Genomic DNA, 26,987 nt, shown 5'->3' with positions numbered 1-26,987 from the left:
AGCCGTGAGTGCAGGTGCCTGGGAGGGCCCTTTGCTTCCCGTGATGTGTGAAGAATGAACGTGCAGTGAACGTTTTATGTCCTAGTGACTTCCTCAGGCCCAATGTTCGTTTGGTGAAACAGCTCGAACGGCTGCTCGCAGACAGCGTCCTCGGCTATGGCAGAGCGGCTGGCAGCGCTGAGGGGTTCTCTCAATGCCTCCGCCTGCCTGACGGGAGGAGCCCCGGCTGCAGGACCAGCCCCCTGGGAGGCCCCGTTGGCCTCTGCAGCCCCTGCCCACACCCTCCCCCGTGTCTGCAGACAGCCCCTGCTGAAGCTTTCCTTAGGATTTTGCTGGGACTTAGAAACAGGACAATCTGTGTGCGTACAATCGTTATGAACCATTTGTGCCACACTCTTCAGCAGGTGCTTCCTGGGATAGAGGCCCAACTCTTTACCCCAAAGGAGGAGCCCTGAGGGGGTAACCGCAGCGTTAAGTGTAAGCCAACTGTCAGGTGTGCGGCTCTTCCCAACTCTTCAGGCCGCTCCACACCTGACAGCACCTGTGTGCACCAGCGGGGCTGTGGGTCCATGAGCTCAGCACAAGTTCGAGGACCCGCGGGTGCCAGGCACTGGCCTGGTCCTGGATGGAGGGATGACCCACACCCTGCTCAGTTTTTGGAGAAGACCCTGGGGGCTGGGGGGCTCAGGGACAGAAGGGGGTGCCTGTGCTGAGGGATAGCAGTGAGTCTATCCTGTGGACTTTGGATGCTGTGCAGAGGCTTGAGGACAACTGCAGGGTCACAGGGGAGGGTGAGCCGGACCGGAAGGGGGAGGTACATGCACCAAGAGCACAGCGAAGGGAATGACCCCGGAGACGGGAGATGGGAGGAGACGGTTCTGGCAGCATCCGGGCCAGAGGGACTGAGTGACCCAAGTGCTTGGCAGGATCACTGAAGAGGTGGGGAGGTGGTCACAGGCCCTTGGGGAAGGACAGCCATCAGGAGGAAGGTCGACGTACATGCTCCAGAGAGCAGAGTGCAATCCTAGCTGACCTAGATGGGAGTCATGCCCATGTTGGGTGGAAACCAATGCCACAGAGGGGAAGGAGGGTGCTCTGGATGAGGACACAGGAAACAGGAGCCTGGGAACAGGGGGCTGGTGAGCGATGCCCAGGGCGGAGGAGCTGGGACCCCGGAGAAGGGAGCCTAGCTCGGAAGCAGCGGCCGTGTTACCAGAGGCCCTGACGGCACACCAGGCTGGCAGGTTTGGGGGCATCCTGCAAGTGCTGGGTTTTAAGGGGCTCAGACGATCGTGTCCTGGACACTCAGGGTTCAGGTGCATAGCATCAAGAAAGGTTTCTGCTTGCACGGAGGAGACCTAAAGGCAGAGCTGGAGGCAAGAAGCTAGGTCCCAGGCCGGGCTGCTCCCGTCGCTACCTGCTGGAGCCATAATGTAAAAATCGGTGCTCAACTCGTGGAGTCGAAGGTAAACACGTGGCATAGGCACGAGCCTCTGAGATGGATACACAAATCCTGGACGCTCTTACGCTTGGAGAGACTGACCCTTGGAACGCGGTCACGATGCTAAGTGGGCTCCAGGCCTGACACCCGGAAGGACTGATCAGCAGCACTTGGGGTAATGCGTCCCCAGAGACGTGGAATCTCACCCGCTGCATCCAGGGACAAAGGCCATTATCGCAGGAGTGAGGACAAGCAGCTGAGGAAGGGCGCTCCCAGCAACGGGAGGAGAAGACCACGTGCTCCCCGCCGCTGGCCGACCGAGTCCCCCCGGCCCACGCCGCCCCAACACGGCCTGCTGCCGGGTGTTCCGTCCTCGCACTGATACACCGATGGGGAGGCCTCAGCTCAGCAGTGCAGGTGGGAGCTCCGCGGGCTGGGGGGCGGGGGGTCAGGAAGCAGTGGGTGCCAGCAACTCCGGGCGGCAGGCTGATGCCCCAAGAGCCAGGGAGGCCAATCAAGTGCGCAGTTTGCGGTAATACCACGGGGACTCCCTGCTCTGAATGGAGGTGTGACGGGAGAGCGACAAAGACGGGAGCACAATGTCCTCTCTGTAGAGAGAGGACAGGTCCACAGGGGCCTGGGAGAGAACAAAGGCCGAGCGGCCGCCTCCGAGAACAAAGGCCCCTCCCTCTCTTTGCTTAACAGCAGAGCTTCGACAAGGCACATCAAGGCCGACACGTTTACAGGGGAGCTCCTCCAGCGCGCCTCATCACACAGCACCACAGGGTCACTAATTCTCGCCCTACTAATTCTGCACCGAGGCGTGTGCCCCAGCGAAGTGGTCACGCCAGGACCGCCGACAGCGCCATCTCTCCAAGGGCCTCCTTCCCTGGGGGTCCTCAGCCGGGGTCTCTTGCCAGCTGGCTCAGAGCTTGCTCAGACTTTCACCAACTCAGCCGTCTCACCCCCGCCCTCGGTCCACACCGCAAGCAGGGACCTGGGACACACGCGCCCCGGCAGACTGCCTCATAAGAAGGAAGGAAACACGAGGCCTTTCGACAACAAAGGCACAGAAATGCAACCCACGGACGCACACTTTGCGCAGGCTCAGTGGAAAGCCCCGTGGAGCCTCAGGGCTCAGGCAGCTGAGACTCCCCCTTGGCAGCTGCTTCCCCAGCCGTGTCTGTCACCCCCAGATCCAGCTGCAGGCACGACACACGTAGGCTGGAGGGGAGGCAAGGGCACAAGTACAAAATGGCCTTTCCAACTGGCCCCTGCCCACCACACGCAAAACCAACTCTGACGTGCTTTTAATTCTTGCTACAGCTCTGGTTCTCCTCTCTCGGGATCTCAGGGAGTTTAAAACGAGGGATGGGGAAGTGAGGAAGAGAAGCAGAGCCACAGGGAAGGGAGTGCACGTTTCACTGTGGCACCAGGCGAGGGCACGGTTTGCAGGGCCGCAGGGATGGCTTTTGTGAGCCTGAGCGTACGAGGCGAGGCGGGTGGGATAACCTGGGAGCCCTCTTCATCCTCCTCCACGCAGCTACCCTCTGTTCCACGGGTGCTCGAACATGGATGGGACAGCCCTGAGCACCAGTGGGCACGGCTGCGTGTGACGTGCTCTGAACCCGGAGAAACCCACCCAGAGGGAGAGTCATGCTTCCCGTCCACATGGGTCCTGGAGCTCAGGCCGACGTAAGAGAAAAGACCCAGAGTGGGCTGTGGGGTGGCAGTTCCCCAGGTGCCGGGTACCAGGTGCCCACAGAGATGGCGGGGTGGTGGGATGTGCACACGCTCAGTTGTAGCAAAGGCGCAAGGTCATATAACCAGAGGTGCCTGAGAAAATGAGACCAGGGCAGGACTTCTGCTTACTGGTCACAGGAGCTCACAGCACCTCACAAATTCGGCAGCAGGTCCACTGGCAGCTACCCTGGGACCCCCTTGCCTCCGCACGCCTTGCGCCCTGGTGACGTGTCATGTCCCCCTCTGCCCCCCACCCCCCCAATGCCAAAAATGCTTAAATATATGGGGCAGCTGGCTGGCTCGTCTGGGTGAGCCTGTGACTCTTGATCTCGGGGTTGTGAGTTCAAGCCCCACACTGGGTGCAGAGATGACTTAATAAGTAAACATGGAAAAAAAATATTCTTGCACTGGATGCTCTTGTGTCAGAGGTAAACCTCGGAATGAAGACACACCATGTGTGTTGTAAACAACTGGGACCAATGGGAAAAATCACTGGCACATGTGAATGCTTTCACACTTTCAATCTACTTTTTTAGTACATGTTCCAAAATTTGTAAATATATTTACAAGATGAAAAATCAAAATGCTACCGAAAGGCAGAGATGGAGAAGTCGGCTCCCCTCCTCTGTCTCTGCAGGGGTTGCAGAGACTCAGCATGATTATACATTAATGTGGAGAAGGGACATCTGGATACAAAGCGAAAATAAATGTGAAATAAGATACAAGTGTAAACCTCCCTCCACCACTAGTGTAAGTGCTTTATTAGTTTCTTATTGATTCTCCCGATTTTTCTCTACGGAAACCTAGGGGACGTGAACACAGAGACCAAGCCACCCTTTTCTTAAATGCGAGGACCACTCCCTCTCTGTACGACAGCCTGGCCACGTGGGAAGTGTCTTTTCCTCGCAGTGAGGAGAGCGTGGCTCGGTCAGGCCCACGGGGGCAAGGCTGTAAATTCCCACAAGCAACATGGCCCCGTCGCGGGACAAATGCATCTACCGACTTGCAGTGCGTCCTGCCGTGAGACACCTGAGGGCTCGCCCATCTGAGAAGTGAAAACCCGTATTTGGTGCCACCCTGCTGCACCCGTGCCTCATGGTGGAAGGACTCCCTTCCCCTACATGTAAGTAGTAAGTAAGGCTCACTTGTATTTCTCTTTCTGGGAATTGCTAGGTCATGGTCATCTTTTGACCAATTCTCTGCTGGACTGTCAAGTGTTGTTCTTCATTTCTTGGAGCTCTTTACATATGATGGCTGGTTTTTCACCAGGGAGAGTTTTAAATACCATCCCCCTCCAATTTTTTGTCTTAAGACTTTGCTAGTTTTTTCCCCCATGCAAATGTTTTATTGTTATGCAACCAAATCTATTAATTTTCAAAGACATGGAGACTTTAAATCATGGTTGAAAGGACTAATCACTCTAAGATTAAAATAGAATTTGCCTGGGTTTTCTTCTACTGCTTTTATTCTTCATACTTAAACAACCTATCTCTTTAAAGTCAATTCTGATGTTTGGGGTGCACAGTCGGATCACTAGCTACCCTCACACCAGAAATTCAGGAGCCCATCATCCTTGCTGCACTGATCTGAGCTGCTGACTCGACTACACAGTGCCGTGCGCGCACTGAGACCTATCTCTGTGGAGCCCATTTGTCTGCCTGTCTGTCCATGATCTGTCCAACCCCACGTCACTCTTCATTGTTGAGGCTTTGTCCTAAGTTTTGATGCCTGGTAGGGTTAGCTCCTTCCCATTTTCCTTCCTATTCAGAGTCTCCCTGGCGATTCCTATTCATTTCTCCACAGGAAGTGCAGAGCGTGTCTGTCTAGTTCCAGAGAAGAGGGAGGGGGAAAAGGAACCTGCTGGTAGTTTTATTGGGATTGTATTAAAGCTTAAATTAATTTAGGGAACACTGACATGCTGACGATGACGAATCCTTCTGTGAATGCGCAGCGCATGTTTTCATTTGTTCGGGTAGATTTCTGCGTTCCTCAGGAATGTTTTACGGTGTTCGTGTCTCAGGTTTATCCCCAGATTTAGGGTGCACGTACCTTCCTGTGATGTCTGTACGTTAATCTTGAGTCCCCTGCCTCGTAGCGCCCCTCATTAGCAGCATCGAATGGACTCCACTCGGCTTTCCAGGTGCATCGTGTGTCAGCTGCAGTGGTTTACTTCTACTTTTCTAGTCTCTGTGCCTTTAGTTTTGGCCTCTGCATGACGGTGGCTTTTCATTCTGCTTGCTTTTTGTTTTCTGGGTTTCTCTGTTAAGTATGATGCTGGCTTTGGGGCTGATACCAAACTATTTTCGATGTTCGAGAAGCAGCTCAGGATGCTCTTGTATTGTGTGGTTCTCCTCCTTCACAAGATCGATGTTGGCCTTCTGCTTACTAACGTCTCGAGGATGACAGGGAGCCAGCCCCGCACCTGGGAGGAGCCCGTTGGGCAACACGGTGCTGTCCCTTCGGGACGCTCTGCTGGGTACAGGGGCCTTGTGGTTTGCTTTTGTGTGTGGACTTATTCAGTCTTTTGTGTGTGGTGACACATATGAAACATAAAATTCACCATTTTATCCATATTTGAAGCATACGGCTGGGTGGCATTTAGGCACATTCACGCAGTTGTGCATTTTAGATTTGGGCATCGGTGCCCCATGTGCCCCGGGAGCAGCCCGGTGCTGCTTGCCTTCCTTCCGCTGCTCCTGGGGGGTGAAGGCTGCTGGGGTTCTGCAGCCCCGGGGGTGGCCGTGCGGCCAGGTTCTCTCTGGCCCCTTCCCTGGTCTGTGTAGGGAAGCTGGCCTGTTTGAACCTTCCACTTCTTCGCAGTCAGTTTGATCAGTTGTAGTTCCCTGGAATTACAAGTGTGCTGTATCCAGGCTATGGCTGCATTTTCAAGGATGCACAAAATAATCTCATGAGTCACCGTGCTCTTCTTCCTGCGGTTCCTCCTCCCTTGTCCCTTCCTAATGGCGCTCTGTCCCCTTCATCAGGTAACCTGATTTCCCCCCAAGAAATAGCTTTTCATTTACTGTTAAGTTTTTATTTTATTTTTTTTGCGAACTCAGAAAAGTCCTTTGATCTTTTACCAGCTTTTTCCTGTGTGTCTAGAGCTCCTTCTGTTTCACGGTGTCATCCTAGCAGGCTGCTTACTCTTCTCTGCTTCTGTCAGGTGGCATGGGGACGTACGGTTGCCATGTTCTTCTCTGAATGTGGCTTTAGCTAGAGTCCGTGGGTCTGATGGGCATTACTTTCAATATCTGTGTTTTTGGAGACTCTAGTTTTGTTCCATATTTTTCCTTTGACACAAGACCAAAGGCAATTGCTTTAAAAAAAATAAAATTCTAGTTGGAAGGCTTATTTTGTTTTCAGTTACTGTTATTCATTTCTGATCCTACCATGCACACTGTCTGTACTATTGCTGCTTTCTGAAAAAATTTTATAAGATTTCTATATATTTGAGAGAGAGAGAGCACGTGCACACACATGCACTGGGGGAGGGGGAGGGGGAGAGGGAGACTCCCCCTGAGCAGGGAGCCTGACGCAGGACTGGATTCTAGGACCCTGAGATCATGACCTGAGCCAAAGGCAGAAGACCCCAACCAACTGAGCCACCCAGGCACCCTTACTTTTTGGAAATTCTTAAAAGTTTCTCTTGTGACCTAATAGATGGCGAGTTCCCTGCGTGTTCTTAGGTCTGCCCTACTTGTACGTCTATCTTATTCTTAACAAAAGCAGCAGCAAGAATCTAAGTGCCTGGGCCCTACTACGTGCCCTGTGCCCCGGAGACATAGCCCAGCACCGGCTCTGCATCGCCACCTCAAGAGGAAGTGGTTGGAACTCCCATTTTGATACACGGAGGCCAAAGTCAGAATAGGCAGTGACCTGCCGAGGTCCGTGGGGGGCAGAGCCGGAGCCCCAAACCAAGGCCGGTCCAGATTGCGTGCACCTTTATCACTTCCCTTATGGCAGAGGCTTTTTTTTTTTTTTTAATTTTATGTATTTATTCATGAGACACACACACACACACACACACACACACACACACACACACACACAGGCAGAGACACAGGCAGAGGAAGAAGCAGGCTCCATGCAAGGAGCCCGATGTGGGACTTGATCCTGGGACCCCAGGGTCACACCCTGGGCCAAAGGCAGCGCCAAACCGCTAGGCCATCAGGGCTGCCCACTGAAGAGGCTTTTAAAGTCCATCCTCTCCATTCTCTCGGTGGACAGGGGACACACAAGCTTCCAGTTGGTCACCTAATTCTCTCCCTGACGGCTGTGGACGCTCCCACCCTGGCGGAGCTACGTGGCTCAGAGGCTCCTACCCGGCGGCAGGGTCGGGCTGCTCCTGTTCTGGGCCTGGAAGGCTGCTGTTTCTACCAGAGGAATACAGGGAGGGAGGAGGAGCTGCAGGACGGCCCTCGGCGGCCTATTCCTCCCACCCTTAGGTCCAGCTCCCCAAAGGCAGCCAATCTCAATTCTTTTGGAGAGGTTTTTACGAGTTTACTTCTAGCTTTCAAAATAATGGCTAGTCTTTTTTTAGCAACTGTAGACATCTACTGCTCCATCATGGAAGATGAGGATTTCGCTTTTGCACTTCGGACTTTGTTTGCCCCAACTCTCCAATACGATCTTGCCGTAGCCACTGGTGAAGTCCACACTTAGCGTGTTACACAGAAGCAAACCTTTCTCACCGGTGAGTCCAGCTACGTGTTCGATTACATTTCCTCACCATAAACCTATTGTTTCGCTTTTTTTTTCTAATGCTTCTGGGGACGTCGGGCCATCCCTCCCCTCAATTTTGCACCTGCTCAGCCTATTGGATAACCGTCAGCTCCTGCATCTCCATCCACCTGGCCCAGGGGAACTCTGCTCTGCTCTGGGTGGTTCTGGTCTAGGCCGAGGAGTGGCTCCATCCCAGAGCTGGCCCTTCTGCTGGACTGGCCCCCGTGTTTCCTGGAGCTCATCTGAGATTCCTGGACTCCTTTGAACGATCTGATTAATTTCTATAGCATTGCTCTACTCGTATCCCAGCCAGGCCCTAAAACTGTCCCCGAGGGTCATGCTCAGCCCTGACCACTTGGTGCTGACTGCCCAGCAGCAGGATGGGCAGCGGTGATGGAGAAATGCTTCTGGACCAAAATGTCGTCTCTTGGTCTTCTCCCCCTCACACCAGGCGCTTGCAGGCAGAGTTTGTTTTCACCATGTGTGTCTCGGCTCCAGGCCCTCTGTCCCCCACTGGAGGCATCAGAGCATCCTTCAGGTACAGCCTCTCAGGGCGGCCCTGCCGGCCTCCGGATCTGCTTCTTGCTTCTTTCACTGGACGTCCTGCATCACGACCTCTGGGTTAGCTCTTCCCACTCACCCCCGCTTTGCTACACTCTCAGCTCTTTGAGGACGAGGACCCTATATTATTACCCTGTATGGTCCCCAAATGTAGCACAACCTGGCTCCTATCAGAGGCCTACAAAGCATTTGCTGAAGGAATAAAAAAGCCAATGTGTACACAGAGAAGTATTACAATTCCTAATCACAGACGCTAATCACACCCAGTAACTGCTTCCAGTGTGGACGTTTGAGTCCACACGTGCCACCCGTGAAAGGAGGAAGGAACGAGAGGCAGAGCCAGGAGAGCAAGGCCTGGCCTCTCCTCGCCTGTCTTGCGGGCTTGCACCCAGAGCCTGGAGCCCAGGGCACTGCCAGGTGCGGCCTCACAATCCAAGCTGGTGCTTCCCGGACCATGGAGAAGCCCAGCCTTGACTGCAGACTCCCCGTATCAAAACTGCGGTTGCCCTCTCCCTAAACATGTAAGGCTGGAGTCCCGTGGGCTGTGCTCTCAGGCTGACCAGCACCCTCGTCCCCATCCTCGCTCCGATCAGCTCTGCAGAACCAGCGATTCAGCCCAGCCTGACAATGAATCACGGGCCCCTGAGTCATCACCCAGAAAAACGGCCTCTCTCTCAACTGCCCTTCGTGTCGGGCTGACGCTTCACCTCCTTTCACCAGGAAGTCCCCTGCAGCCTGAGTCACAGCGCCCGTTCCTGCTGCCAAAGGGTGATCTGTCACCTTCCCGCCCGCACCCAGACCTGTCCGCCTGTAGCGGGGCCCAGTGGCCTGACGGTGAGCGGGGCTGACAGCCTCCAGCCTCCTCCTGCTGCTCTCCATCTCACTCCTGGAAATCCAGGGCCATCCGAAAGCAACGGTCTCCTCCTGCCACAGACAGACAGACATACTCAGCGGCCACCCAGCCTCTCACCAAAGTGCACATCTGGCTGGACCTGGCCTCTTCCCGGGCAGATGGCCTCCAGGGCCTGAACCGGGGCTGGAAGGGGCGGCCCTGGCTCCTGCGACGTGGGGGGCGGGGGCTCTGCTTTCTGGGTCTACAGCTGTCCAGGGCCCCTCGAGGGTGGACCTGCATCTCCCTGCAGTAAAGCCCTCTGTTAGGGCCTCCGACACGCAGCCGTCTCATTTAACTAGGAGGGCGCCGTTCTGCATGACAGCTGTGTTTTATCAAACAATAAAAACAGCAGCTCAAATCCACTTACACAGCACCTCCTGGCTGACTACAGCTTCTCTGTGTGACATGCAAACTCGTGCTCCTCGATGCTGAAACTTTATTTTATCTAGACTTTAGTTTATTTTCTGCACTTTATAACCTATAGTTTGGAAATTAAGTGGATCATCGAAGCAATTCAATTACTGACATCACAATGGGGAGGCGGGGAGGATAAGCAACGTTCATCAAGGGCCCACAGCAAGCCAGACGTGGAGCTGCACCTTTCCTGGGCCTCGGTGCCGCTGCTGCACACCTGCCGTGACAGGCCTTCCGCTCCGCCTGCCCGCAGGGGCCGGGCCGCAGGGCAGGTGGCAGGTGCAGTCGGGGAACTGAGACACACAGTACACGAAATCCCAGGAGTGCAAAAGCAAAACAAAACAACTCCACCACCAAACCTTATACAATAAGCCTAACCCAGCAATAAGGGAGAGAAATTAAAAGAACGATACTCAGATTTAAAAAAAGTAATAATGAAAGTGAGTAAAGGAATCATGGTTGACCTGGGACCCAAAGCCGGTCACATCCTCCATGCAGGGGGATCGGGGCAACATGGGGAGGCACCCCAGCTGGGTGGCGTGGTCTCATCCTTGGTGACGAGTCACACTGAGTGCACAGACAGACCTGCGCTGTGAGGTGATGAGGGGGCCCGTGAGCCCTGTGCTCTTCCTCCCAGAACTAATTGCTGCGGCGTAGTCTCCACAGAAACATCCCGATGGAGGGACGGCCCCAGCACCCCCACAACTGCTGGGCCACCCGAAACCAGGGATGCCCAGAGGCGCCTGGGGAGATGTGACGCCAGGAGAACCAAGGAGAGCCGCACAAAGCGTGGACTCTGGCTAATAACGACAACGTGCTGACACGGCCTCCTTAGGATTCCACCCGCAGGGGAAAGTGGGGGTGGGCTGTACGGGGCTCTATTTACCGTCTTGGGGTTTCTGTAAATATCACCTAAGGAGCAGTTTCTTAAGAGAAAACCTGTAGGGAGAAGGCATTCGGAGACGGAGCAGCGGCGGGCATGGGGCGAGGTGTGCGGGGGCCCGAGCGGGCCAGCCCCTGGCAGGCACCGGCCGGCAGGAGGGCAGGCTCTGGACTGCAGACTCTCTGGCCGTCCTGGTCACCCTCAGAATCTGGTGACGCGGGTCCTCACAGGATGGGAGAGAGAGCTATGGCCGCTCATTTTCTCAATTGAGCTTTGTGTGTGAGGCTGCAGGGGGCGGTGGGAGAGGGGGTGCAGGTGCAGGAAGCGAGGCTGGTGGCATCAGAGCCGAAGAGCAGCAATGGGCCTGCTCTGCAAAGAGCGGAGCGCGCTTGCGGGACCTGGGACACAGAAATGAGATTCTGCTCAGCCTCTTTCCGCTTTTACTCACAGAGCCTGTTCCTTCCTGGCCCCGTGACAGCTTCACACACGGTGAAGCCCTCTGGACCCCCAAATTTGGATCGGCTTTATAAATATGACACAGAACGTTTTCCCAAGCTCTCGACAATGTGCCCTTGGCACCCTGGTGGCACTCTAAATAAAACTTTATTAACGGTAACTTGGAAAAGTCTGCCTGAGTTGCACACTGACAGCGTCTGCGAGAAAAATCCCAATTAACCGCAGCTTAGCTTACAGGAGCGTCTAAGTGACCTTCTCCTCCCCACCCCGCAGCCCCCAATGTGGTTAATTAGCAGAAAGGGGATAACGAGGGGTCTGAGGGACGACCCAAGCATGGCCACCAGCACCCTCTCGCAGGGCCACCCGCGGAGAGCGCAGGTTGGGCCACATTTTATGTTCTTTCTCATCCTCCGGTGATCCCGCTCTTGACGTGTGACCCCTCCCCCCCATCCCACAACCTGAAGGACAATTTAATTTAAAATGAATATTCTGCAACGTTTGCTTTCTCCCTCTCCCCTCCCCTGTGCTTGTCTGCACTTTCTCAAAGTTGCAGATGGCGTGACGCTTTGCCTGGAAACTCTCCTAAGAAAAAGGACATTCTCTTACATAACCGCAAAACCACGATCACACTCAAGAAATATGGCTTCGGTACCACACTATTATCTGATGTTCAGTCCATATTCAGATTTCTCCCAACTGTCCGAACAATGGCCATTCACAGCTTTTGGTTCGGGGTCCGGGGTCCAGACCTGCACTTCCTGGTCATACATTATGAGTCTTCATCTGGAACAAGCTCCCCAGATTTTGTTCTCTTTCTTGGATTGAAAAATCTAGAAGAGGTGGTACAGTTGTCCATAGACTGTTTCACAATTTGAAACTTTTAGCATCCCTACTGAGGTCAAAGTGATAAATGGAATCTGCACGTTTATAAGCACAGATTTTGGTAACTGTGGCCGTATGTCCTCACCCAGGGAGCCGTGCCGACAGTCAAGGTAAGGGGATTTCCGCCCTCAGAAGTTTCCTTGTGCCCCTCGGGAACCCCTCCTCCCCAGGCAGCAGCTAATCTGTGCTATCTAGGATTTTACATAAATGGGGTCGCATAGTATACACCCTTCTTCTCCTGGCTTCTTTCACTCAATGTAACTATCTTGGGGCGGGTATATTCCTTTTTCTTGGCAGAGTAGCATTCTGCTGTGTGGACAGATCACCGTTGGCTTACTCAATGACCAGTCGATGGTCACTTGGGCTATTCCCGGTGTTCGGCTCTTACAGATAAAGCTGCTGTAACACTGTGCACAATTTTTAACGGATGTATGCTTTCAAGAGACCAGAACCACTTCCCAGGGCAGGGGTGCCACCTGCATTCCTCCGAATCTGTGCCCACAGGGGACACAGTCTTTTCGTTTCAGACATTCTAATGGGCGCGTGCTGGTGTCTGACTGGTTTTACCCGCCGTGTGCAGAACCACGTCCAGCATCTTTCCAGGTGCTTCCTTGCCAGCAAACTACTTCCTTAGTGAAATGTCTATTTAAACCCTTTGCCCATTTTCTGGTCTGTGTGTTTGTTTTCATATTGTGTTTTGAGAGTTCTCGATATAATCTTACTATGAGTTTTTGATCCAATAAATGATGTGCAAATGTTTTCCCATTTTGAGGTTTTTTTTTTTAAGGTTTTATTTATTTGTTTGAGAGAGAGAGGCTGAGCAGGGAGCCTGATGTGGGGCTCCATCCCAGGACCTGAGCCGAAGGCAGATGCTTCACCCACTAAGCCACCCAGGCACCCCTTAAGTTAATTTTTTAATGTGGTACCAGGTGTAGACTGCGGTTCACTTTTTTGCACATGGATGTCCAATAGTCCCAGCACTGCAGGACGAAAACCTGCTCTGTTCTCCGTTGAGCTGAACTATTTGGATCTTTGTTGAAAATCAGCCGACCACATATGTAGGGGTCTACCCTCGACTTCTCATTTGGTTCCACTGATTTATTTGTCCATTTTGATGCTGCTTTCAGCTCTACTACAGACGTAGGTAAGTCTTAAAATCAGATAGTGCTAGTTGGTACTAGCCCTTTAACTTCTTTCTTTTCTTTTCCTTCTCTCTCTCTTTCTTTCTTTCTTTCTTTCTTTCTTTCTTTCTTTCTTTCTTTCTTTCTTTCTTTCTTTCTTCTCTGTTTAAAGAAGCTGTTTTGGTTATTTTAGGTTCTTTGCATTTCCTTGTGGATTTTCGAGTCAGGACCCATGACAGGATCTCTCCATTTATTGAGATTTTCTGTAATTTCTCTTGCCAGTTTGTGGCTTCAAGTATACAAGTCTTGTGTCTCTTTTCCTGGGATCCATTCCTAAATATTTCATATTTCCGATATTGTTATAAATGCTTTTTACCTTTTTTTTAAAGATTATTTATTCATGAGACACACACACACACACAGAGAAAGAGAGAGAGAAAGAGAGAGAGAGAGAGAGGTGCAGAGACACAGGCAGAGAGAGAAGCAGGCTCCATGCAGGAAGCCTGATGTGGGACTCGATCCCGGATCTCCAGGATCACGCCCTGGGCCAAAGGCGGCGCTAAACCACTGAGCCACCAGGACTGCCCAGTTTTTACTTAAAAAAAAAAAAAAAAAAAAGTATTCATGGGAAACACAGAGAGGCAGAAACACAGGCAGAGGGAGAAGCAGGCTCCATGCGAGGAGCCTGATGTGGGACTTGATCCCGGGACTCCAGGATCATGACCCAAGCCAGAGGCAGATGCTCAACCATTGAGTCACCCAGGCGTCCCTGCTTTTTACTTTAATTTCAACTTTTCGTGGTTGATCAATAGTAAATATAAATAAAATAGATTTTTGTGTGTTGACCTTATAACCTGCAATTTACTAAGCTCATTCACTAGTAGGTTTGTGGGCTTTTTTTTTTTTGTGTGTGTGTGTGTGTGTATGTGTGTTTAAATAGATTCAATCAGTTTTTTTACAAAAAGAATCATGTTGACTGAAAAGGAAGACAGCTATGCTTTTTCCTTTCCAACCAGGACACCTCTGTTTCTCTTGTACTACGGGGGCTTCCGGTACCCGCTGGAGAGAAGTGACGGGGGCTGCCACCTAGTCCTATTCCTGATCTTAGACTTGCACCATGAAGTGTGATGTTGGCTGCAGCAGTTTCTGTAGATGTTGTTTGTCATGCTGAGGAAGTGACTGGTTTGCTGAGAGCTTTTCAAAAAAGTCTGAAATAGATTTTAGGTTTTGTCAAATGCTTTCTTTGCGTCATGTTTGAGAATGGTGATACAGCTTTTGCTGTTACTTTTGTTAATATGGTAAATTTCAATGATTTTTTTTTTTCAGTCATTAAACCACCTTACACTCCGAAATAAATCCCACGGGGTTATGGGTCATGAGTTATCAGCCTTTCTACATGTGGCTGAATTTGATTTACAGAGGTTTTGTTTGGAATGTGTGTGTCAGTCTTCACGAGGGACACAGTCTATAATGAGTCTGTCTGGGCCTGGCGTCGGGATAGTCCCTGCTGGTCTCACCTGACGACACACGATGGTGCTCGTCCGACAGCCATTTCCTCAGTGGCGTGCTGGAATTCACCAGTGGAGCCACCTCGGCCCGGGGCTTTCTCTGTAGGAAAGTTTTAAACTACAGATCCAGTTTCTTTAACAGACACGGTGCTATTCCGACTCACTTCTTACGTGAGAAGCTCCACTCTCTCATTCAAGGAGTGTCTGTTTTTTTCAAAGTTCTCCAATATCTGGGCATCGTGTTGTTCGTAATATTTGTTTGCTATTCCCTTCATGTCTCTAGAAACTTCCGGATGCCACTGCTCATTCCTGATTTGGGAAGTGGTGTCTGTTTCTCTTTCTGTGCGGCCACTTGGGGAACAGGACAGATATACCTCAGGACATATGTGCCTCAGAACTAGAAAGCAGAAGGGCCCTCCCATCCAGTGACTACGCGAATGGGCGTATAACCAGAGGAAAAGAAATCTGTATGTTTATTCATTTTATTGGTCTGCTCTAAGAACCAGCTTTCAGTTGAACAGATTTTCTCTACTGCTTTTCTGCTTTCTTTTGCACTGATCTCCACTGTGATTTTTATTTCTCTTTTCCTACTTCCTTCGGGTTTAATCTGCTTTTCTTTTACTAACAGCTCAAGGTTGAAGCTGAGACCAATGATTTAAACCTTCCCTCTGCCAACAGAGGAGGTTTCCCACTGGCACTGCTTTACTGTGCCCACAAATCCTGATGCTCTGTTTTTACTTCCCTTTAGACGCTTCTGAAAATAATTTTATTTCACGGGTTTTATTTTTTCCTATCAACGCTTATATAATAAATCATAGTAAACTTTATCAGTATAAACTGAATGTTGTATTATAAGCATATATTTTTTCTACCTTTATTGATTTATAATGGACAAGCAAAAATATATATGATTTTTGTATATTCAACGCAACGGTTTGATACACACACATACTGTGAAACGATCACCAGAATCAAGTTAACATCCATGAATTCTCATAGTCCCTTTCTGTGTGTGTGTGTGTGATAGGACACCCTCTCTTAGCTTCCTTGGGGTGCATGACACAGCATGACTGCTACAGTCACCACACTGGATGTCAGCTCCCCAGGTCAGTGGAGAACTGGTAGTGTATACTCCTTGGCCTGCGTGCCCCCACTTGCACCCCCTGCAGCCCCGGGAACCACTGCCCCACTCTCTGGCTATATCAGTTCCATTTTCTTAGATTCCACAAATGAACGAGGTCAGCTGGCATATGTCTTTCTCTGTCTGGCTTATGCCATTTAGCACAGTGCCCTCCAGGTTCAGCCATCTGGTCACAAATGGCAGGATTTTTTTTTGTTTTTAGGGCTGAGTAATGCTCCAGTGTGTGTGTGTGTGTGTGTGTGTGTGTGTGTGTGTGTTTTCTTCATCCACCATTGACGTGTTAATGGGCACGTGGGCATTTCCATGCTTGGCTACCATGAATGATGTTGCCATGAACATGGGGATGCAGGTCTTTCCACAATAGGATTGCATTTCCTCTGGTTAAGCACCCAGCAGTGGGAATGCCCATCGATGAGCAATCCCCACGCTGCCTTCCACGGTGACTGTACCAGGTCACGCTCCCACCAGCGGTGCTTGTTTTGTTCCCTTTTCTCCATGTCCTCACCAACGCTTGATAACTCTTGTCTTTATCATGGTGGCCAATCTGACAGGTGTGAGGTGGTGTCTCACTGTGGTTTCCATTTGCATTTCCCTGGTGATGAGGGATGGGCCTGCTGGCCATCTAGGTGCCTTCTTCGGTGGAAAAATGTCTATTCAGGTCCTCTGCCCATTTTTTAACTCAATTGTTTGGGATTTTGTAGTTAAGTTGCAGGAGTTCCTTATATATTTTGGGTATTAACCCCTTGTCAGATAGACGGTTTGAAAATAGTTTCTCCCATTCCACAGGTTGCTTTTTCTTTTAGCAAACTGTTTCTTTTGATGCGCAGAAGCTTTTTAATTTGATGGAGTCCCCTTTGTGTATTTTATAAATACATTCTCTTACATGAATATTTATGTTACTTATGGAATTTATAGAACATTTACATATTTCAATGTTAAATATTCTATATATTTTATATTTAATAAAATTTATATTTTATAATATAATCATTTAAAGATGACTTACTGAAATGTGTACTACTTAGTTTCCAGGTATTTGGTGGAAGTTTTCTTTTCCTCCACGGTTGACGGTTAGACTCCACGGTGGCTACAGGGCACACTGTATGATTTCTGCTCGTCTACTTTGTGGAAGTCGGTTTCAGAGCCAGGCTGTGCTCGGTGCTGCTGGCCCCTGGCGAGGACATGTGTTCGGCTGCTGCAATGGGGGGCGGCTTCGGTCCCCCTGGCCACGTGCTCCCTCCCCACTCATTTCCCTCCTACTTGCTGGGCCGTTTACTGACAGAGGAGCCTTGACTTCTCCAAGTACAATGATGGATTCTCTGCTTTTTGGCAGCTCCCCTCGCTTTCCTTTCACGTGTTCAGAACCCTGCCGTTACGTGGGTCAATACCCAGGGCGGTCCTGCTCCCGTGGCACATGGGGTCCGAGAGCACTATGTGCACTGATCTCCTTTACCGCCCGTGACGCTCTCTGCTCCTAAACCTGCTTTCGTACAATACGGGCATCCCGGCCTTCTTCACTTAGTGGAGATGTCGAACGCCTTCTGCTTTTAACCTGGTTGTGTCTTTATGTTGAAGCGCATTTCTCGTAGGCAGCACGGGGTTTGTTCTTGCTTGTTAGGACAGTCTGACCATCTCTGCTTTTACCTGGGGTTAGACCACGTACACGTGAGGCTGACACAGTTATGTACAAATCCATCCACCTGTGTTTTTCTATTTGTCCCATCCAGTCATTGTTCCCTCCACTTCACCTTCTTTCGTGTTCCTTGTACATATTTATGACCCCAGGTTACCCCTGTGGGGGCTAACTGGCTTTCTCTCTATCTGTATAAATAAAATCACAGTGATGGCATGAAGGCGCGTGGTGGCAGTGCTTCGCAGGAAGGCTCAGAAGCTGACCAGCATTTCTCCAATTTCTCCCCCAGCCCCGTTTCTCTACTGTGACCACGCACCTTACAGACCCCACAGCGCCCGTGATTACTGCTTGTTCCACCAGCTGACTATCTTTGACAGGGATTGAAGCCGCAGAAAGAAGTCATGCTTCCTCGTGGAGCGCCCCTCTGGTGCTTCTGTCTCCAGTGTTAGAGATCCCCTCGGTGGGCACAGAAGGCCAGGCCGGCGGCTCCTCTTCGGGGACGTCAGGGCACCAGCCCCCCGTGCCCTCCTGGCGGCGTTCCTGGCCAGTAACCGGCCGCCGTCCTCCTTCTTCTTGTTCCTCTGTTCTCCTTGGTGGGCTGCTTCCGACTTCTTAAATTCATTCTGTTTTCTAGCAATTGGATGATGACTCAGGGAGGTTTTCTTCATATTCCTTGTGTGGGGGGTTCACGGAGCTTCCCGGGTCTCTTGGTTTGTTGTTTTCATTAAACCGGAAAATATGGACATTTCTTAGTCAACATTTCTTCAAATATTTTTCCCGCAGGCCCGTGCGAGGGCTGAACGCACATACGTCAGGTCACCTTCAGCCGTCCCACGACTCAATGCCCTCAGTTTCGTAAAAATTCTCTTTCCTCAATGTGCTGCATTCGTGTAGCTGTGACCACTAACCTTCTTCTGCGGTGTTCAGCCGGCTGCCCGTCCCATCCAGCATGTTTTCCAGGCCACACTGAGGCTTCCCTCTCCAGAAGGTTCAGCAGGCCCCTTAATGCCTTGATGTGTCTCAGAGGAACTTTTTACGTGGAGATTTCTAGCAACTGTTTCCATGTCCTCATTGGCTAATTCTAACATCGGTGAGGGGTCAGAGTGGGTTTTGGTGGGTTTTTCCTCCTTGTTGCGGGTCACGTCTTCCTGCTTCTCCACACGCCTGGCCGTTTCTCCTTGGCAGTGGTGCAGGGTAACACGGTGCACGGGTGACCTGGGATGAGATTCCTTGCGGACAACAGAAGGGCTCTCATGTCCCAAGTCATGCCTTCTGTCCCAACACTGTCCCCACGGTGTGGCCACCCTTCGGTCAAATGGCACAGAAGCGTCTGACCCTGTTCTTCTTCCTGTAATCAGCCTCCTCCTTCCCAGACATGACCTGCTCTCTTGAAGACTGAAGTGATCCCGAGCCCTTCAGGGGCCCCTCTCAAGCCGGCAGTCACCCCATCAGCCCCCAGGACGTGCCCGAAGGTGAGCAAACACAGGGCACCGCAGGCCTCAATCTGTGCTACGTGCAGGTTTTTATCCTCACGTGGGCAGCCCTGTGCATAAACGACGTGCACTCTGACCTTCGTGGTGGCCATGCCAGCGACGTCGGGGATTCTGCACACGGCACGAGAGCCCGCAGAGGCCAGCAGCGACCAAGTGTGACTTCCAGCGAGTTGCAGAGGGAGGGGAGCGGCCTCACAAAAGCACAGGGAACGTTAGTCTCTGGGAGGCTATCAGTGGTTGTGCTAAGTGAAGATGAGGTAAATGGCACGGTCTCAACCAGAAATATGTCAAAATGTCTCTCAGCGGGATGACTGCCTTTCAATAAACAGATGCAACAAGCTGGTTAAGAAAGGAGTTCACTGGAAGGTCCCTGGCACCCGCAGGAGTTACACAACAGTGCAGGCGAGGGCGTTTTGGGCGGCTGCAGACACAGCTCCTGGAGCACTATTCCTGCTGGGCTGTGCGGAGACGAAGGCAAGGCCCTGAGATTTCTGTGCGGCAGGGCAACGAGGGAGCTGCAGCCTCTGTGTGCTTGTGGCTGAACGCTCGGCTCTGGGTGCTGGAGGGAGAAAAGCAGGTCCCCGGAGATAGACGGGGCCTGGGAGGCAGTTTCTAGCAGATTCCTTACACCGAGCTATGATGACCACTGCAGATCCCACGAGAACACAGCAGCCAGGCACAGCTCATAAGGGCCGTCCTTTTCTTTCTTTCTTTCTTTTTTTTATTTATGATAGTCACAGAGAGAGAGAGAGAGAGGCAGAGAGAGAAGCAGGCTCCATGCACCGGGAGCCCGACGTGGGATTCGATTCCGGGTCTCCAGGATCGCGCCCCGGGCCAAAGGCAGGCGCTAAACTGCTGCGCCACCCAGGGATCCCAGGGCCGTCCTTTTCATGGACAGAACAAAAACTGAAGCAGGAATAGATACTCCTAGGTCTAAAAATAAACACTGCCTGGGTCCAGATACTACAAGGTCCTAAAGATCTTACAGGGACAAGAAGCACGATGCTTACCCACGCTCCAGCAGCGCTGGCAGCCCATGGTGGGCAGGCGGGCTCTGATGGCATCCCCTTCGTCCCTCTCCTTCGACGGGCTTTGGTCTGAGCTGGGCCCTCCAGCACCCAGGAACCATGATGCGTGGTCCCCTCCGCCAGGAACCCAGGAACAGTGTCGATAAATTTCCAAATGTGCCGCACAGAAAGCAGACGCATTGAAGGAGAAGAGAAAGTTTCAGAGTAACTTCCCTGAAAGAGCCCTTCTGATCACACAGCTTGGCTCTTCAGTGGAAAGTTAAGGTCAAAAGAGAGACGAGCAAACGGTAGAGCATCCTCGCCCACAACAGCAGGCCATCGGATCAGCCAGGGAGGATTTCTGTGTATCCGACACCAGCCGGGCAGACGCTAGACATATGCTTTTATTCCCTTTATTCTAAAGTTTCCAAGGTGGCCTTCCAGGTCATGGCTCTCCTCTCCAGACCACGCTGCCAGGAGCACAGCACCAGTAACTTTACAGAGGGGCAGACGACGGGAAGTGAAATGGCTCGCTCAAGTGAACGAGGGCAGCAGGACTCAGATTCGGTATTTTCACTCTTAAATCTAGTGTTTCGGCCAACCTTTCGGAGAGGTTGTTGCTTATCTGAAGTTAGTTCAGTGGATAGAAAGGTAAAAATTTTGTCATGTCATAGAATGTTCTGGACACCATCGTGAAGCCAACAAGCCACAGAACATTCTGTGGACACAGCTGCATGCAGGGCGCTGCCCCTAAGAAGGGTCAAGGCTGGACAGAGGTCAAGGTGAGCCTGGGAGATACCGTGGGGAGGGAGGGCGGTCACAGCGCCAAGAAGACCACTGAGACCAAGCAGCCCCCAGGTGAGTGGGTCACTGAGTCTGATCAGCAGCATGTGCAAGTCCCAGTCGGTACCTCCAGACCAGAAAATGAGCGGGGCTTAAGGACGGGGACAGAGCCACCTCGCTGGCCCTGACTGCAGACAGCGTGCCCGCCTGTGCAGAGAGGCCAGGAGAACCTCCCAGTCCACGGCCGGAACTACAAGAGTCGCTAGGCTGCCGCTCGAGATCAATAAACAAAAACAGCAAGACTCCTTTACATCAGTAGTAACCGAGCACCATGTGACCACAGACAGCTGCCCCCAGGAGCACTGGTGATGTGACACATTCCCCCGAACACCTGCGACACCTGGATCCTCAGGCAACCATCACCCCAGGTGGGGGCCTGATGGCAAAGCTCGGGGTGTGTAGGCGGCTGCGGCGCCCAGGGGAGGGAGGACCCGGTCCACGGCAGCCTGGAGTAGCTGGGCTCGTTCTCCGCACAGCAGAGGCTGCAGAGAGTGGAGGGCAGCGTTCAGGACCGTGGGGGAGAGCAGGCCAGTCTGGCTGCACACAGGCCCCGGCCACCCAGTGGGAGTGCTGGGGAGGGGCCGGGTGAGGCTCTGCTGACCGGCGCGAGGGCGACAGGGCCGGAGCCCACTCCCCTCCCCGCCCACTGAACCCCTCATGGAAGCCACAGTAGGAGCATCGGCACTTCCTCCCCACCTCGGCACCTACGGTTCCTCTGAGGCTGACTGGACGGCCTCTGCTGGGGGGGTCTCTGTTCCCTCATGCTGGACCACCCTTTGCTCTCCTCCTCTGGCTCTTCGTTCTCCATTCTCCCGGGGGGGCTCGCTGGCAGGGTCACCAGGCACCGGGGGGTCCCCCGCCTCCACCCCTCAGGCGCGGTCTCCTGAACAGTCACCCCGTCACGTCCGCCCCTCCTGCCCAGCAGCCCCCTCCTCAGTTGACCTATAATCTCCTCCAGGCTGAGGCCACACACTTAAAAACCACAGCTTGGATCTCGTTGTGTCTTTGTTCCCAAATCTTTAATGGTTCCTCTCAGGGGGCGAAATGAAGTGGGACGCCCTGCACTTGGACGGCTCCCCGCGTGTGACTCCAGCACCTCAGCCCAGTGGGCCGTCTGACCTCCCTGCCCCTCTATGCCCCGTGCAAGCTGTGCCCCCCGCGTGTCTACGCCCATCAGTGCCCCTCGCCCTACGAGTTCTCAGGTCCCTTATGCTGACGGCACAGCCTCCCGGGGCACAGTGGCTTCCCCTGTGTAGCAGAGGACTTGACCCACTGGACGTGAGCCTGTCCAGGGCAGGGACCACTGCCCTCTGTGCCCCGACAGCCTTCAGCACGGTCCTGCCTGGCTCTTCATGGGGCAGAGGTGTGACGGCAGCCCTGCAGGCAGGACAGGGAAGGGGCGGCCACTGGAGAGCAGAGCTGCAGGGCACTGTCCCCCAGGTCAGGGCAGGGGAGGGAAAGCACAGGTGGAGACAGAGGCCTGGTGGAGGTCCAGGCGAGGCAGGGCCGAGTTTCAAGAAGGAAGTGGTCGGGTTCACTTCCTGCTAGAAGGCTGGACGGGCAGGGAACAGGCAGCAAGGGATGTAACATAAACAGTGCGTGTGCAGCTCAGGTGACTGGGCCCAGGCCCCAAGGGGAGGCACCTCACTTATTCTGGAAGCAGGGGACCAGCTGTGCCTGGAGAAGCTGCGGGGGGGCAATGGCTCCGAAGATAGAGGCTTGGGTAAAGGGAAGACAAGAGACGTGGGGTCACCACGGGGTGAGGACACGGCGTCAGGGCTGGCAAACCAGTGGCACCCGGCACCTCCGGGAGCCCCGCTCTCTGCACCCCTGCCCAGGCCAGGTTGGCTAACACGTGGAGGCCACCCGGCGCCAGCGGGGAGGACCCAGCTACTCACACTGTCCACAGCGAGGATCTTGGCCCAGATGAAAACCAGAAGGGGCCGCAGCTCTCTGGCTGAGCTCTGGAGCAGTTTCAGCACGTAGGGGAAGATGCCCACAGACAAGGCCTGGGGAGAGAGGAGAGCGTGAGCGGCAAGCTCCCGGCAGTCAGGGCGCTCAGGAGGCAGGCGCTGCGGCTCAGACGCCGTGGGCGCTGCCTTCAGCGCCCATGGGATCGCGTGAGCCCCACCTGCAGCAAAGGGGCCTCCTCATCTCTGCACCCGGAGATGCCCCACCTGGTCTAGAGGCCGCAGTGAACCTGGAGAGGAACTCGTGGCTTCCCGCCTGGGTCCCCCGGCCTCACTCTCAGACGGCCTCGTTTGCTTTCAGCAGCAGAGCATGGGGCCCCTTAATCATGATTCTCGTGTTTCAAACCACAACGCTCCTGCCCTGTTGGCTCCAACATTCACATCTGCCCTTGAGATCGACCTTCTGAGAAGCACTTGAGCCCTGGGACGGGCCAGTCTGCTGGCTAACACAGGGAGCCGCTGTGCGGGTCGCTGGTGGCACGTCATCCCGGGGGGGCCCCTCTGCTCCCGGGCAGGCAGTAAGAGAGCAGGTGGACGTCCCACAGGGACAACTACCCGGGCACAGCCTGGTTATGTCAATTGCCTCAGCACCGGTGCTCTGTCCTTATCTCCAATTTCGTGGAATTCCAGGACACGGAAGACGCATCCCCCCTCCAAGATGGGTGGGGCCTGTGTCCTTTCCATTTTCAAGGCCTGGATTTAAAGGGGATAAGCATCCTGTCTCTGGTTCGGGCAGGTGGGTCCTGCTGGAAGGCCCAACCCACACCTGTGGCAACACTTCATCTGTCCAGCACCTGTTCATATGTTATCAAGAGTTCCAATTAGCACAAGCTTAACTCTTTAAAGGGCCAAAATCAAATTTAAAAAAAATGTACCATATAAATAAAAATCTCTCTAAAATGTTACTAATACTTGTTTCCCGTTTCCCTGTCTTCTTAAAGAGCATAGTGGTACAATGCAAGCTTTTCCACGGTGACGAAGACACATCGCTACGCACATGACACGTGCAGGCCAAGCCGCTCCAGAGTCACGGGAGACCCGCCCCAGTGACCTACACATTCTAAGTCATCTGCACCCCAAGTGCCCTGAGGGTGAACTGTTTGATGGGGAGTGAACTTTTCTCCCCAATTCTTAGACTCTTCCTTTCCTCCTTCAATCTCGGATTACTAATTCTCACTCTTTGTTGACATTACATAATGACAAATCTTAAATATATACAAGTGGAGCTAAAATAATATACTGGCTCCTGTGTGCTCATCACTCAGCCTCAGGGACACGAACCCGATGGCGGGGTGCTGCCTCACACGCCCACTCGTCCTCTCCCAGAATATATGAAGCACATCGTGCTTGCCACACACGTTCATGTGTAAACAGTCTTTACCTCCAAAAAATAAGTTCTCTTTTATAAAAGAACCACATGCCATTACGCCCCCCAAAATGAACAATTATCCTTTAATAATACTGTATTCAGTTTATGTAAAATTTCTAATTGTTTCAAGAACACTAATTTTTCAGACTTTCAAACTTTTGTTTGCCCACAGAACCAAGAAGGTCCGGATACTGCAGCTGTGAGGGGCCTCTCGTGCCTCCTGTGATGTATTATGTTCCCTATTGATACCTCCTTTCCTCGTGATGCAGTTGTTGGAAAACGGGTCACTGTTTGATCTTATTTTTGTCACCATTTTCTGTTTTAAATGGCTGCTACCACTCTTTTGCAGAATGAGTAAACAGAGAAGTGTTTTTAAGTTGTGCTGAGCATCAGAGTGTAAAGTCAGCGAATGGGTGTGCACCAGGCACTTGGCCAGAGTAGGAGCACCCTGCTTGGTGGCTCAGGCAGGGGTGAGCCACTCCCTAAACTGCACAGCCAGGGGGCAACACCTTCTGCCTACAGAGGTGAAGCTTCATGGCGGATGCAAAGAGGCCAGAGCAAAAGCAAACCCTGGAACGCTGTAGTGGCCGGGGCCGCACAGCACGTGTTTCCTGAGGGCCCCGTGGGCTTGCTGCCTGCCCCACAGTCCCCCTGGATGGAGGGTTACCGTCACTCCTCAGCCCTCCCTGGGGTCAGGGCAGGGAGCACGCACCAAGCTCACGGCCCAGGGGCCCAGGTCCAAGAATCGTCCCAGCAAATCCAGGGCTCTCAGCCTGTGCACCTGGCTCAGCAGCACCTGAGGAAGGAAGAACAGGACGGCGTCACTGCAGAGTCGAGGCACGAGGCGTGATGCCGCGGGGCTGGCTCTGTAAGCTCACAACTGCCCCTGGCTTCATGCGTTCATTCACCCAGGGCAGGTGCTCCTTTCTCTGCAGTCCCGGTGTTTAGGTGGCTTAGGAAAACATTGTATTGTTTTCATTAACAGCTAAAATATACACCCTGTTGAAAGTATTAGAACAAATAGTTTTTAACTGTATTTATTTTCATTTATTTTAAAAGATTTTATTTATTTATTCATGAGAGACACAGAGAGGGAAGCAGAGACACAGGCAGAGGGAGAAGAAGGCTCCCTGCGGGGGGCCCGACACAGGACTTGATCCCAGGTTCCAGGATCACACCCTGGGCTGAAGGCGGTGCTAAACTGCTGAGCCACCAGGGCTGCCCTTTAACTGTGTTTAAAAAGAAATCACTGATGATGTTGTGTATGTGGACACTGTCCTCGGGGCACACACTCCCTTACCTGTTCTAAACTAGATAACCTATCACTGCATTTCTCATCCTTTGTTAGCCTAAACTGAATAAAATACTGTGGCGGTGATTCTGCATCACCGGGTACGTCTGGCCGTGTCTCGCCCAGCGCATGCCTCCCCCCCTGCCCGCTTCTGAAAGGATTACCAAGTTTCTGCTGTTCTGAACATGCTGTGATAAATGTCCTAACAGGCACATTTCTGCGCACTTATGTGGTTTTCTTTTTCCCCTGGGATAAACCTGAGGGTCGGAGCTATATATACTTTTATTACCAAACCATCCCCTAGTTGAACCAACTTGCAACCCCAAAGAGACACGAGTGGGTGCTCTCCCCGGGCCTTTGCTATTGCAGGGCGAGGACGAGGGCTTGCTGTGTGCTCTCTGGTTATCTGACCCGGGGCAAATTACTTAACTTCTTGGAACCTTAATTTCTTAATTCATAAGAACGGACAACACAAAACAGAGTCCTGAAGGTTTTATTAGGTACCAGATTGAGAGCTCCTGGGCACCAGCAGCCAGTATGACAGGTAAAAATAAAATAGCCTTTTAATCGGAATTTCTTTGACTACAGTTGAGGTTGATCATCTTCTGTCACAGGTTAAGTGGCTATTTCGCTAGTAAACTGGCCACACATGTCCTTACTTTCCTACTGAAATGTTTGGCTTTCCCTTCTCGATGTGGAAGAGTTCTTGCCACAGCTTCTCTTGTTTTGTTATGTTGGAGTTTATTTATTGATTTATAAAAGACTCTATTCATGAGAGACACAGAGAGAGGCAGAGACCCAGGCAGAGGGAGAAGCAGGCTCCATGCAGGGAGCCACATGCGGGACTCGATCCCAGGATCCCGGGGTCACGACCTGAGCCGAAGGCAGACGCCCAACAGCTGAGCCACGCTGGCGCCCTGGAGTTTAATATTTCTAATGGGGTCACTTCTATTGGCTTCTTCCTTGTGGTCTTTACACTTGAGGACAGGGCCATGGAGACCCCTGAAGGGACTCTGTATCTGCTATTGCTCCCAGCCAAACCCAGTGTGCATTCACGGGCGTGACAGGGGACAGCAGGGAGCCCCTCCCACCACCACTAGTTAGCCACAGAGACAGACACACTGCAACAGGCCCCTGTGACGGTGGGAAGGGCTGTGAGTCGTGAGCCCCTGCCCTACCTGGGGTGCAGCGAGATCCCTGAGGGCAGCCAGCGTGTGGGGTCCCCAGGTAGCAGGCAGAGGGAATGGGATGGCCTGGGGTGTTGGAAGATGGGTCCTCCAGACTAGCCTGGGGGTTCCCTGAGAGGGACAGCAGTGAGCCATCCAATGTGGTCGCTGGGGGGATGGACTGGCCAGAGGTGGGATGGAGGGTGGAACGGGGTGGACTTGACTCCCACTGATGGGGAGGAAGAGACTCAAGATGGCCGGTGACATGCCCATGGAACCTGTTGGCTGAGGGAGAAGGCAGGTCAGGGAAGAGGACTCTGGAAGAGAAGATTTGGAATGAGGCCTGAGAAGGATGGGCAGACATGCCAGGGAAGCCGGGTAGACGTGCCCCCAGGGTGGTGCTCCTGGGGGAGGAGATGCTGGGTAGAGGAACTGGTGACGGTGGGAGGTT

The 26,987-nt window shown here is 52.7% G+C and overlaps 1 protein-coding gene across 4 annotated transcripts in view; it reads right to left on the bottom strand.

Annotated features, from left to right (window-relative positions):
* The window catches only part of RPTOR (regulatory associated protein of MTOR complex 1), a 333,077-nt gene that overhangs the window by 59,159 nt on the left and 246,931 nt on the right, over positions 1-26,987 (bottom strand). For all 4 annotated transcript variants that reach the window (XM_072781924.1, XM_072781925.1, XM_072781923.1 and 1 more), the window contains 2 exons: positions 24,792-24,875; positions 22,639-22,749 (listed from right to left, as the gene is read on the bottom strand). In XM_072781924.1, the coding sequence (XP_072638025.1) occupies positions 22,639-22,749; positions 24,792-24,875 (195 nt within the window). The remainder of the gene's footprint in view (positions 1-22,638; positions 22,750-24,791; positions 24,876-26,987) is intronic.

The sequence above is a fragment of the Canis lupus genome, chromosome 16 (genome assembly GCF_048164855.1).
Source record: "Canis lupus baileyi chromosome 16, mCanLup2.hap1, whole genome shotgun sequence".
Classification (NCBI taxonomy): domain Eukaryota; kingdom Metazoa; phylum Chordata; class Mammalia; order Carnivora; family Canidae; genus Canis; species Canis lupus.
This window is presented reverse-complemented; position numbering and strand designations above follow the sequence as displayed.